Source organism: Pan paniscus, chromosome 23, assembly GCF_029289425.2.
Source record: "Pan paniscus chromosome 23, NHGRI_mPanPan1-v2.0_pri, whole genome shotgun sequence".
Lineage (NCBI taxonomy): Eukaryota > Metazoa > Chordata > Mammalia > Primates > Hominidae > Pan > Pan paniscus.
Genome location: NC_085927.1, coordinates 26,778,593 through 26,791,826, shown reverse-complemented (window position 1 = coordinate 26,791,826; position 13,234 = coordinate 26,778,593). Strand labels below are relative to the sequence as shown.

At 51.4% G+C, this 13,234-nt stretch overlaps 1 protein-coding gene across 1 annotated transcript; it reads right to left on the bottom strand.

Moving 5' to 3' along the window:
• Positions 1-8,546: 8,546 nt before the first annotated feature.
• Positions 8,547-11,789, bottom strand: LOC129395174 (ATP-binding cassette sub-family D member 1-like). Its single transcript, XM_055106032.2, has 4 exons — positions 11,621-11,789; positions 9,237-9,321; positions 8,962-9,087; positions 8,547-8,816 (listed from the first exon to the last, which is right to left on the bottom strand). The coding sequence occupies exons 1-4, from the start codon at positions 11,787-11,789 to the stop codon at positions 8,570-8,572; spliced, it is 627 nt and encodes a 208-aa protein (XP_054962007.1). The 3' UTR covers positions 8,547-8,569.
• Positions 11,790-13,234: the final 1,445 nt, after the last annotated feature.

Genomic DNA, 13,234 nt, shown 5'->3' with positions numbered 1-13,234 from the left:
TGGATACAAAATTCTTGGCAGATAATTGTTTCATTTGAGGAGGCTGAAGAAAGGACCCCAATCCCATCTAGCTTGTAAGGTTTCTGCTGTGAAATCTGTGGTTAGTTTGATAGGTCTTCCTTTATAGGTTACCTAGTGCTTCTGTCTCACAGCTCTTAAGATTATTTCCTTTGTCTTAACTTTGGATAACCTAATGACAATGTGCCTAGGCTAAAATCTTTTTGTGATGAATTTCCCAGGTGTTATTTGTGCTTCTTGTATTTGGATGTCTAGGTCTCTCACAAGGCCATGGAAATTTTCATTGTTTATTCCCCCAAATATGTTTTCCTGGCTTTTAGAATTCACTTCTTCCTCAGGTACACAAATTAGTCTTAGGTTTCATCGTTTAACAGAATGCCAGACTCCTTGGAGGCTTTGCTCATATTTTCTTATTCTTTTTTCTTTGTCTTTATTGGATTGGGTTAAATCAAAGACCGTGTCTTCAAATTCTGAATTTCTTTCTTCTACTTGTTCAGTTCTATTGCTGAGACTTTCCAGAGCATTTCACATTTCTAAAAGTGCGTCCAAAGTTTCCTGATTTTTTTTTTAATTTAAGCTATCTATTTCCTTGAATGTTTCTCCCTTCACTTATTGTATCATTTTTTGGATTTTCTTGCATTGGGCTTCACCTTTCTCTGGCCCCTCCCTGATTAGTTTAATAACTAACCTGAATTCTTTTTCAGATAAATCAGTGATTTCTTCTTTGTTTGGATCCATTGGTGATGAACTGGTGTGATTCTTTGGGGGATATTGAAGAGTCTTGTTTTGTCAGATTACCGGTGTTGGTTTTCTGGTTCCTTCTCATTTTGGTAGACTCTGTCAGAGGAAAGCTCTAGGGCTGAAGACTGTTGTTCAGACTCTTTTGTCGCACGGAGTGTTCCCTTGACGTAGTACTCTCCCCCTTTTCCTATGGGCATGGCTTCCTGTGAGCCGAAGTGCATTGATTGTTGTCTCTCTTCTGGGTCTAGCCACCCAGCTGGTCTACCTGGGTTTGGGCTGGTACTAGGGGTTGTCTGCATAGAGCCCTGTGATGTGAACCATCTATGGGTCTCTCAGACATGGATACCAGCGCCTGTTCCAGTGGATGTGGTGAAGGGTGCAATAGACTCTGTGAGGGTCCTTAGCTTTAGTGGTTTAATGCTCTATATTTGTGCTGGTTGGCCTACTGCCAGGAGGTGGTGCTTTCCAGAAAGCATCAGCTGTAGTAGTGTGGAGGCACGGGCAGTGGGCAGGGCCCTAGGACTCCCAAGATTATATGTCCTTTGTCTTCCACTACCAACTTAAACATTTGTGACAATTTCAATGTCAGAAATTTATGTGTAATCGAATTTATTCTGGTAGCCTAAATTCTGGTAGCTTATTTTCTTATATGCTTCAATCTTTATAATTTAGTTCTCACATGAGGGAGATCTAATATTGGAAATATTTTTAATCTGTGTGTTTATGTATTTATTCTAGTTGTCCTGGCACAAGGTTATCAATGTTGCTGTGTGAGCAGCCATTGGCTTTTCACATTTACAGCTCCTCTGAATTTTTTCTTGCCTCATTTCTGGTGCTGGGAAATTCTGATATTTTCTCCTCATCTCCATTGTACAGTTTAGGGATTCTTGAAACTTTTGATGCACAAACATCCACACGTTCTGCATAAGTAAAATATTTTACTTAGATATTTTCTAGCAGACACTGAGTTCTCATGAGAAATCCTCAGTCTCTTTATTTGGAACACCCCCTCCCCAATATTCCATATGGAGTAGTTTTGTGTAGAATATGATTACTTCATTAATATGTCAAAGTATGGATACATTTTGAACACATTTCTGAAGTTGTAATACCTTTCTTGATGAATAGTACCTGCGCATGACCAGAATTGTATTTTTAGTAGATATGGGGTTTCACCCTGTTAGCCAGGATGGTCTCGATCTCCTGACCTCGTGATCTGCCTGCCTCGGCCTCCTAAAGTGCTGGGATTACAGGCATGAGCCACTGCGCCTGGCCAATCACATCATTCTTGTATTCACCTAGTGGTCGCTGTGTACCTCCCACGTCAGGCACCGTACTACCAGACACTGAGGATCCGGTGGGGAGCCAGAGGGACTTTAAGGACTGAGTCAGTAGGACACGGGCTGGTGGGATAGGGAAGGATGAGGGAGACAGAGGGTCAGATGATCCCCATGGTTCTGCCTGGGGCACCTGAAGGGAAGTCAGAAAGGAAGCCAGGTTGAAGAGGGATGGCAATGAGTTTTGTGTTTGGTCTGCAGGACAGAGATGCCGGACTGCGGGGAGGACAGGTGGGAGGACAGGTAGGAGGTGTGCATCACAGGTAAAGGCAATTGCTCTATGGGCCTGGGGTTTGATGGGAAGAGATGTTAAATCATGGTTCATGATTCTTTCTCAAAATTGTAATGCAAAAAGCCCTCATTGAATCTGCATTTTATAGCATGTGCTGTGCAAGTTTCGGGGGTGTCAGGAAGAAGAAACATGCTCCTTTGTCTCCTGAAGCTCACAGGCTAGTGGACATGGCAGACATGTAAGAGAAGGGAGAAGAGGTCAGTCCACAGAGAACAGCTTTGAGTTTACCTCTGATGCTGGCCCTGACCCAGATCAACCAAACCTAATGGAAACAGAGAGCTGAGAAAGCGGGAGAGTTGAGCTCACTGATGCTTGGATTTTACAGATGAATCTGGAGGCGGTTTCTCCCAGTGCTGACATCCAGGCACTGCGGGTGCCACAGAGAAACATGGAAGGGCCTTCTGGAGACCACCACACCTGGCATCCTTCCCCCTTTTAGAACTGGAGTGAAACAACCATGTGTGCTATCACTACTTCTTTCATTACAGTGTCAGTCCAACACCGTAATGGTCTGACAGTCCTGCAGCCTGGAAGCCCAGGATCACGGTGCCAGCAGGGTTGGTTTCTTCCAAGGCCTCTATTCTGGGTGGTGGCCTCATGTGGCCTTTCCTCTGTGGGCACGTGCCCTTGGTGCTTCCCACCACTTTTTTCCAAGTTCACGCTGATCCCTTGAATCAGTTATGACTCTCCCACTTGTTTTCCAGCTTCTGTGATGTTCCTGGCAGGCGCTCCTCTCACTCTCTGCTGTGAACTCTTCCCTTTTACATCTGCAATCCCTTTGCATTCCTTTTAGCGGTGTTTGGAGGAGAAGCAAGGGCTGAAGTTGTTCCCACTCGTGTCTTTCACCTCCCAGGTGCCCCTGATGTTTCAGCTCCCAGTGGTGCCTGCAGGGAGATCCCTCTGTACTTCATAATATTATTTCTATTTTTTACACTTTTTTTTTTTTGAGATGGAGTTTCACTCTTCTCACCCAGGCTGGAGTGCAGCGGTATGATCTCGGCTCAATGCGACCTCCACCTTCCAGTTTCAAGCAATTCTCCTGCCTCAGCCTCCCAGGTAGCTGGGATTACAGGTGCTCACCACCACGCCCAGCTAATTTTTGTATTTTTAGTAGAGATGGGGTTTCGTCATGTTGGCCAGGATGGTCTCTAACTCCTGACCTCAGGTGATCCGCTCGCCTTGGCCTCCCGAGGTGCTGGGAATACAGGCGTGAGCCACTGCGCCTGGCCACACTTTTATTTTTTTTAATTTCCTTGTAGTACTGCTTGGGCTACATGGCTTAAGCTTTTGTACATAGTTTTCATTGTTCGGTTCTAAATGCTTTTAGATTTTCATTCTAATTCTTCTCGGACCAGTGCATTATTTTTTATTTTTTTAATTTAAAAAATAATTTAATTTAGTTTTATAGAGATGGAGGGTCTCACTATGTTGCCCAGGCTGGTCTTGAACTCCTGGACTCAAGGGATCCTCCTACCTTGGTCTCCCGAAACTCTGGGATTATAGGTGTGAGCCACCTTGCCTGGCCAGTAGTGTATCTTTAAATTTCCAAATATAGGGGAGCCCTTAATTTTAGTTTGGTTGCCAATTTATGCCTTTATTCTGTTGCATCAAGAACATGGCTGGTGTGATGCAAGTTCTTTTGCTATTTGTTGAGTCTTGTTTTGCAGCCTAGGACATGGTGAGTGTTAGTAAATGTCCAAGGTGAACTTGAAAACAGTGTGTGGTCTGTAGTTTTTGGGTGTCCACTAAATCAAGTTTGTTCAACTTTTCCATATTCTTTTTTTTTTTTTTATTTTTTGACAGAGTCTCACTCTGTTGCCCAGGCTGGAGTGCAGGGGCATGATCTCAGCTCACTGAAACCTCAAGTTCAAGTGATTCTCCTGCCTTAGCCACCCGAGTAGCTGGGATTACAGGCATGAGCCACCACATCTGGCTCATTTTTGTATTTTTTATTTTATTTTCAGCATGTTGGCCAAGCTGGTCTCAAACTCCCGACCTCAAGTAATCTGCCTGCCTTCGCCTCCCAAAGTGTTGGGATTACAAGCATGAAACACTATGCCTGGCCCAATTTTTCTATAGTCTTCCTAATTGAGTCTGCTTAAACCAGCAGTTCCACTGAGAAGTAGTATAATTTCCTGCGTGGAGAATGTGCTCATTTATTAATTTTTCCTTTTCTTGACACTTTTTTGGTTTGTAGTCATTTGAGGCTCTATCATTATGCAGGTGCACACAAGATCAGAATGGCTAATGCTTCTTTTTTTTTTTTTTTTTCCCCTGTCGCCCAGGCTGGAGTGCAATGGCGTGATCTTGGCTCACTGCAAACTTTGCCTCCCAGGTTCAAGCAGTTCTGCCTCAGCCTCTCTAGTAGCTGGGACTACAGGCATGAGCCACCACGCCTGGCTAATTTTGTACTGCAGTATAGATGGGGTTTCACCATGTTGTTCAGGCTGGTCTCGAACTCCTGACCTCAGGTGATCTGCCTGCCTTGGCCTCCCAAAATGCTGGGATTACAGGCGTGAGCCACCATGCCTGGCCGCTAATATTTCTTTTAAAATAATTAAATTATTTATGTATTTATTCTTTTTCCCCCACCCCTCCCCCACCAGTGAATGCTTTGGAATGAATACTCATCAGTATGCTGCAACCACTTTTAATCCTAATAATGATTTTGCCCTGGAGCCTACTTTGTGCGATATGAACTTCTCTCCACTAGCTTCCTTTTGGATGGTCTTTGCCAGATGTGTCTCCTTCTATCTGTAGTAATTACAGCCATTCCAGCTATGTGTCAAAAATAAACAAAAGGGGTTTATGATCAAGCTTGGGTGACTTACACAATCATCAAAAGAAATGGAGGAACAACTCCCAGCCCTCCGAATCGGCCACCTCCTGGGATCAGGAATAAATCCTAATCTCAAAATACAGGTAAACAGTCTACCTCCTGTCCCCTAAATGAGATGCCAAGCATGCCCCTCCCCTCAGCCAGGCTGTCTCCATCCAAACTTCATTGACCACTGGCCTCCCTGCTGACCCATGTCCCACTGAGGAGCCCCAAGCTCTGAACCAACTGCCTACGCACCATCCCCTCGGGCTGCACCTGCTCCCCAGGCCTTCCCCTCCTTTGGAGCTGCCTCTGTCCACCAAGCGTGCTGTCGCTCACCTAATCTTCCAACCAGAACTCAATGGTACCTTGCTGCCCCCTCCACTCCCTGAAGAAGCTGCCCCCATGCCTGTCAAGTTCTTCCAACTGCTCGAACCTTCTGGAACTCCAGGCCTCAGCATGTCTTGTCTGGGTTGCTGCAATGGCTATGCTTGCTTCTCTGTCTCTCTCCATCAATCAGTCAACCAATCAATCGATCAATCATCTATCAATCAGCTATCCACCTATTAATCTATAATCTATTAATCTATATCATTTACTTCTATAATCAATCATTGATCTATCCCATGTATCTTCCTATCTACCCTTTATCATGTCTATCCATCCATCTATCATTTATGCCTCTATCATGTTTATCTTTCAATAATTTATCTATCACCAGGCACAGTAGCATGTGCCTGTAGTCCCAGTAACTCAGGAGGCTGAGGCAGGAGGACTGCTTGATGCTAGCAGATCAAGTCCAGACTGGGCAAGATAGTGAGATCTCATCTCTAAAAAAAATTTTTAAATCATCTATCATCTCTCTCTATTCATCTATCTATCCATGTATCTATCATGTATTTTATCTATCACTTAGCACCTATGAATCATCCATCATCTATCGATCAATTATCTATATCATGTCTATATATCTATGTATCAATTTATCCATCAGTCATCTATCTGTCTGTTTTTGAGGTGATATTCACAAAATATACAATCAATCCCTTTAAAGTGCACAGTTCAGTGGCATTTAGTATGCTCTATAGTTCCAGAACAGTTTCTTCGAAATAAAAAGAAACCCGAGGCTGGGTGTGGTGGCTCATGCCTGTAATCCAGCACTGTGGGAGGCTGAGGCAGGACGATCGCTTGAGCTCAGCAGTTTGAGACCAGCCTGGGCAACATAGTGAGATCCTGTCTACAAAAAAAAAAAAAAAAAAATTCACAAAATTAGCAGGGTATGGTGGCACATGCCTGTGGTTCCAGCTACTCAGGAGGCTGGGGCAGGATTGCTTGAGCCCGGGAGATCAAGGCTGCAGTGAATTATGACTGCACCACTGCACTCCAGCCTGGGTGACAGGGTGAGACCCAGTCTGTCTCATTAAAAAATAAAAAATAAATACAAAAATTTTTGAAAAGGACTGCTCCTGCCCCATTTTCCTTCCCCTGCCCCAGCCCCTGACACCCACTCATCTGCTTTCTGTCCCGATGAGCCTATTCTGGACATTTGTGTCTGGCTTCTTTCACCCAGCACGAACTCTTTGAGGTCTATCTGTCGTGTTACGGTGGAATGGCACCGCGCCTTATGGACAGGCTGTTTGTCCATTTGTCTGTTGATGAACACTCAGGCTGTCCCACCTTTGGGAGGCTATGGCCATCCATGCATAAAGGTATGGCCGCACAGCTGTTCTCAGTTCTCATGCCTCTGAGGCCAGATGGGCTGCCGCACCCTATTCCCACCAGCCACCCTCACATGCAGCTACGTAGCCTGCAGTACTCGACACTGCTTCCCTGTTGCTGAAAGCTCCTCGGTGGCCTCTGGGCTAAGTCCTGTCTCTGTAGTGTGGCCTCCAAGGCCCGCCAGCCGCAGCCCTCCCTTCCCCTGCCCTCCCTTCCCCTGCATGCAGCACGAACACCCTGCACTGTGCTCCCAGTTCCCCACCAGGCCCCTGCACAAGTGGCCTCCTCTCCCTAGAAGGGCCAGCAGCACCCTGTGTGGCAGCTTAGACATCCCTTCTCTTGCCTTCGTGCTCCTCCCACGGGGACCAGCATGATCCCCTACCCTAGTCCTATTTGGGCTCAGCCAGTATTTCTGTGCAATGTTGTTGCAGGTTCTGCCCCGCCACCATCACAGGAATCCTAAGAGCATTGGCGTGAGGCTCGGTGGAGGGCATGTTGGACCATGTCTTCTGGTGACTTTCCCCCACGGAGGGGCTTGGGGGTCAGGCCCACTCCTTTCCCAAACTCACTCTTTCCCCGACAGGCAACCCACTCCCTCTCCTCCATCTCTCCCCAAGACCCACAGCAGACACCACCAGACTCTGAGGCAGGGAGGAAGGACTGCATTTGCCAATTGAGGCTTTTACTGGGGGGACTCGGGATGGCACCCAGCCTGAGGGCTGAGGGCCCGGGAAAGGCACACGGTGGCGGTGGGTAGGCACTCTCTCTCGGGCAGGCGCTGGCTCTGCAGACAGCTCCCCCTGGTGACCCCTGTTTGGCACTGAGCTGGGAACATGGTGTCCGCACTCCCGGCTAGCAAACAGAGGCCCGTGTGGCCAGGTGGTGGCTGACAGTGTAGGCTGGCGGGGTGACGGCCACAGGGGCTGGGTTTGGCACAAGTGGGAGCCGAGGCCCCAGGGGACTCAGAGGCTGGGCCGCCCCCGCTGCTGGCAGGGTAGTCACATTGGCCACGGAGATGGCTACGAATAGGGAATCCAATAAATTAGGCTGTAGAAAGAGAAGGTGAGGGGCCGAGGGGGCGGGGCCTACATTCTCGCTCCGCAGGCAGTGCTGTGCGTCCCTCTCCCGTGGGATCTTCGGGGCTCTTGTGGGGGAGAGGATGCAGGTGAGGCGCTCTGTGTGACCGTGGGTACCACTGGGCGGCATTTATGGCATCGCATGGGATGGGAGCCTTGGCTGGCCACCCTCAGGGGATGGACCGTGGGGTCTTTGAGAGACTGACGAGGAGGGAGGCCACCTGCTGTGCCAGGGGCTGTGGCCTGAGGGGCTCCTGGGGCTCGGCTGTGCTGCTGTGTGGCCAGCACTGGGCCCCTTGTACCCCAGCTTCCTCCATGGAGCAAAGTAGAGGACTCACTGCCCTGGACTGGGCCCAGTCACTGTGGAACAGCCCCCCCAGGGAGTGGGAGGGACAGGGCGAGGTTTACCCAGGGCGCCACCCTCCACATCTACTTTCCCAAGGTGGGGAAGTGTCTTCTAGGAGGAGGGGCCAGGCATGCAGGGGCGGGGTGCGTGCGCAGGTGGGTGCTGCTGTCTCCTTCATGTGATTCGAGCTTGGGGGCAGGGCAGGGGCTGGGGATGGTGGCGTCAGGTGGAGGCACCCTGGAGGCCACCAGGGCCTTGCGGGCTAGGTGCCGGCATGTGCGCTGGGGCCACGGCCTCGCCCAGGATTTGGCAGAGCTCCTGGAGGTGCCGCTGCATCTTGGGAATGCCTGCCAGCTGCTGCTGCAGCCGCTGCTTCTCCTCTGTCAGACTCAGGTGGGCAGCTGAGTCCAGCTTCTCGAACTTCCAGCCGCCCTCCCCATCGAACTGTAGCAAGTGTGTGTGGTACTCCCTGGCCAGGAGAGGGACAGGGTCAGGGGCACGGCACGAGGGCTGCTGATGACAGCCGCCTGCTGCTGCCGCCTGGCCCAACAGGCCACCTCCTCCCCTCAGGCAGCCACTCCCACTCACCCCAGGCAGGGAGACAGGGCACCTACCACAGGGAGGGCCGGTGGGTGATGGAGAGCAGGGCAATGCCTGCGTCCTTGGCCACCTGGAAGATCTTGCCTTCCACGTCGATGCTCACGGCACTGGTGCATTCATCCAGGAGGGTGTACTTGGGCCTGGGGGTCCGGGCCGAGAGGAGAGTCTGTGCACCCTCCAGGGCCCAACACCCCAACCTGGCTCAGGCTCCACTGAGCCCAGGCCTCCCCACAGCTGCTACTTCTCCTTCCAGGGGACCCCAGGGAGCCTGCCAGCCTGGAGTGCTCACCTGTGGTAGAACATGCGGGCCATGCCGATTCTCTGCTTCTTGCCACCCGGCAGGACGTCCTTCCAGTCACACATAGCCTCCCAACCTAGGCAGGGGCAATGGTCTTGGCTCAGTTCCACCAGTACCCAGACCTGGGGGCCAGCCGGGGAGCTGGGGGAGCTGCGGGAATGAGCTAGCTGTGACGACAGGGCCCCTGTGCCTCTGCGTCCTTGTCTGTCTGACAGGCATTAATAATGGAGGAGTGGGGACTGGACTCGTGCCTTCCCCCAGAAGAGACATGGTGGAGTCCAAGCCCCAACACTTCAGTGTGACCTTATTTGGAGACAGGGCTTTCGCAGAGGTGATCACACTAAGATGAGGTCATCAGAGCGGACCCTAATTCAATATGACTGTGTCCTCATAAAAAGGGGGTGTGCGGGCAGAGGACGTGCACAGGGGAACACGAGGTGAAGATATACAGGGAGAAGTGGACCATCTGCGAGCCAAGGACAGAGGCCTGGAACACATCCTTCTGTCATGGCACGCAGAAGGAACCCAACCTGCTGGTACCAGGATCTCGGACTGCTGGACCCAGGAGATGATCCGCCCCTGCGGTTTATGGCAGCCCCAGGACACCCATACAGTTCCTTGGCACAGAGCTCCAGAGCGGCCTGAGTGCTCTCCCCAGACCGGGGGCTTGTCACCCACAGGGGTTGGGCCTCCTGTCACTGCCCCATGCCAGCACTTTGGCAAGGCTCGAGTGGGCTGCTTGAACAAGCAGGTGAGCCGGCTGCTCCATTAGGCCAGGGCGCTGCGGCAGAAGTGGCCCCTCCTGTCTTCTCACCCATGCTGCCTTCCCCAGCAGCCCAGGGCTAGAAGTGGTGACAGGGTATATGGCCACCCAGAGTAGAGATTACGCTTCCCAGGTGGCCTTGTGGTGAGGTGTGAGCATGACACTAAGTTGTGGCCAATGAGATATAACTGTAAGTATTCAATATGGCGGCTTCTGGATCCTTCCTTAAAAGATAGAAGGCGCATACCTTTTGCCCCTTCCCTTCTACTTCCTCCATTCTACAGCCTGGGACATGATGTGAAGGCTGTAGCAGCCCTCCTGGATCATGAGGTGACTTTGGGAATGGAGGCCACACACAGCAGAGTGACATGGTAGAAAATCCTAGAGACTTGGGGCCTTCACAGAGCAGGGCCAGCCCTGGCAACTGTGGCCTGGCTCTCTTGGGACCTAACAGCTCAGTAGGATAAACTCACAGATGATCTTAGCCACTACTGCGGGGAGGCCAGTTCTGTTCCTTGCAGCTCAACTCCATCCTAATGGCTCATGCTGGCTGGCCACAGGCCCTGGGCATTCAGGCTGCTACAGAGGCGGGAGGGGCCATGTGCTCCCAGGCCGAGGGCAGCAGGAGCAAGAGGCAGGGCCGGGCCAGCGGCTGCTCCACCACCATCGCCACCTGCGTTCCCGCTTCCTCCACAGGCAGGTGACAACACCCTGGTCATATCCTGCAGGAGCCACTTCTTCTCATGTTGCCACCGAGGGAGGGCTTGGTGCCCATGCCCTTGAACCATGAAGGGGAGCCCCAGCAAGGCGAGGTCCTTGCCCAGGGCCATCTCGCACCCAGCAGTGGGGGCTGGAAGCAGAACCCAGAGGCTCAGAATTCAAAGACAGAACTGAACGCTCCTTCTACTGTGTCCCTGTAACTGCACCCCCCTCTCCTCCTCAGCTCTCCCGGCCCGACAGACACTGTGGACAAGCAGTATTCCTTGATAAGCCCAGGACAAGAAAACAGCTCAGTCTGGCCTCCTTTTCAGTGAACTCATCTCTGAATCCACCCGACTCTGCTGGCCCCAGCCCCCTCCAAGCATCTGCACAGACCTCCTGACAGTAGCCATCACTGCACACATGTGCCTGCTCCTCCCAGGCTGCCCCTGCCCACCACCCCATGGTCCTTCCAAGAGCGTCTGATCCCGCTCAGGGAAAGCCTAGGCTCCCGCCTGGTCCAGAGGGCCCTCTGTGAGCCAGCCTCTCACACCACCAAGCCTGCGGGCCTCACTCTGCCCTGCTGCCCCTGGCTCCTGGATGGGGTAACCACTCAGCATTCTGCAGGGCTCAGCTCAGACCCCTTTTCTCTGGGAGAGGGTATCCTGGGTCCCCCAATGAGGTGCGCATCCCTGCTAGGTGCCCCCTTCCCTAGAGCACCCATGCCACCTGGGGCCATCTGTGTGGTGTTGGTTCTCCCTGGTAGGCGGGCCTCAGAGGTAGCACCCTCTGTCCTGCCCCTGTGGCACCTGGCACTTTAGACTCCTGGATGTTGAGATAATCTTCACTCCCTGGAGGCCAAGGGAGAGGCCAGGGTGGGACAAAGGGCGGCTGCCAGCCCCAGGCCTCCTACCTCCCTCCCGCTGCAGGGTGTGGTGCGGGTGCACGATGTCCAGGATGGCTTCCAGGTCCTGCTCCGAGTAGCCGTTCCTTCGCATGTCTTCCACTGAGTCCGGGTAGATCACCTGGTCATGCAGGGAACCCACAGACATGTAGGGCCTGTGGGAAAGCTGGGTGTCCATGGAGGGAAGGGCCGGCCCTGCCTCCCCCAGGATACTCTGCGCCTCCCAGGCAGTGTAGATTCTGTTTGCTGTAGACAAAATAATGGCCCCCGAAAAATGTTCATGTCCTAATTCCCAGAGTCTAACATACAAATATGTTAGGTGGCTTGGCAGTGGGAAATTAGATTTCAAGTGAAATTAAGGTTGCAAAGGCGGTGGGGCGGCAAAAAGCCGCGGCGGGGCAAAAAGCCGTGGCGGGCAAAAAGCCGAGGCGGGGTGGGGGCAAAAAGCCGCGGCGGGTAAAAAGCCACGGAGGGGAAAAAGCCGCAGCGGCGGGGTAGCAAAAACCTGGGGCGGCCAAAAAGCCGCAGCGGCGGGTGTGCAAAAAACCCGCGGCGGGCAAAAAGCCGGAGCGGGCAAAAATCCGCGGTGACAAAAAGCCGCGGCGGCGGAGGGGCAAAAAGCCGAGGTGGCGGGGACGCAAAAAGCCGCGGGAGCGGGGGGTGGGGGGGTTGTAAAAAGCCGCGGCGTTGGGGGGGCAAAAAGCCGCGGCGGGGGGTAAAAAACCACGGCCAGCAAAAAGCCGCGTCGGCGGGGGACAAAAAGCAGCGGCGGCGGGGTGCCAAAAGCCGCGGTGGGGAAAAAGCCGCGGCGGCGCGGGGCAAAAAGCCGAGGCGGGGTGGGGGCAAAAAGCCGCGGCGGGTAAAAAGCCGCAGCGGCGGGGGTGGGGGGCAAAAAGCCGCGGCGGCGGGGGGGGCAAAATAGTGGAGATGGGGTAGAAGGCCGGCACAGCTTGGCATTGCTGGAGTGTGATGTGACAGGAAATGTGCAGCCAAACACAAAAAAAGATGTAGGTAGGTTTGACTCATTGCAGCTAACACCCCAGATGTTATCTTGAGGGTATTAACTAATAAGCAGTTTAAATCAGAATGGCACATTCTGATTTGTTTTTTGTATGTTCACATTTGGCAGGCATAGATACTGTTTGAAAAGAGAAAAGTCAGTAGATAGAGGTAATAAACTTAAATATGTGCCAAGTCTAGAAACAAGAGACTAGGGGGATAAGGACCTTTCAAAATAAAATGCAAGATTTGAAAACTGATTGGCTGGTGGATGAGGAAAAGGCAGGTCTTTAAGGTCAATCCCTGTTTTGCTTTAAGTTGTTAGGGGGTGGTTTTATCACATATTGTAGAATATGTCATTTCAGTTTTGAACGTCTTGAGTTAAATTGTCCTAACATATCTTATGAATTTGATTTTCTTCCCTGGGAAGCTAATATTTCAAAAACTTAAAGAGTATAGATTTCCAACTTGTATCCAATTTATAAAACCATCTCTAGGCTGCTGATTTCAGGAGGAGGCTCATGAATATTCTCTTTGCAGAGAATATATCAGGAGTTAACAACAGCTTCAATATTTGTGGACGACCATTTAACTAAGCCACCTTTTAGTGTATTTAGATGGGAA

What these genes read in the sequence shown, in the direction of transcription:
- LOC129395174 (XM_055106032.2), bottom strand. Translation starts at nt 11,789, where the DNA reads ATGGACACCCAGCTTTCCCACAGGCCCTACATGTCTGTGGGTTCCCTG. An exon ending in CACCCTGCAGCGGGAGGGAG is followed by an intron (nt 9,322 to 11,620) that starts GTAGGAGGCCTG and finishes GCCCCTGCCTAG; the next exon opens with GTTGGGAGGCTATGTGTGAC. An exon ending in GCCCGCATGTTCTACCACAG is followed by an intron (nt 9,088 to 9,236) that starts GTGAGCACTCCA and finishes CCGGACCCCCAG; the next exon opens with GCCCAAGTACACCCTCCTGG.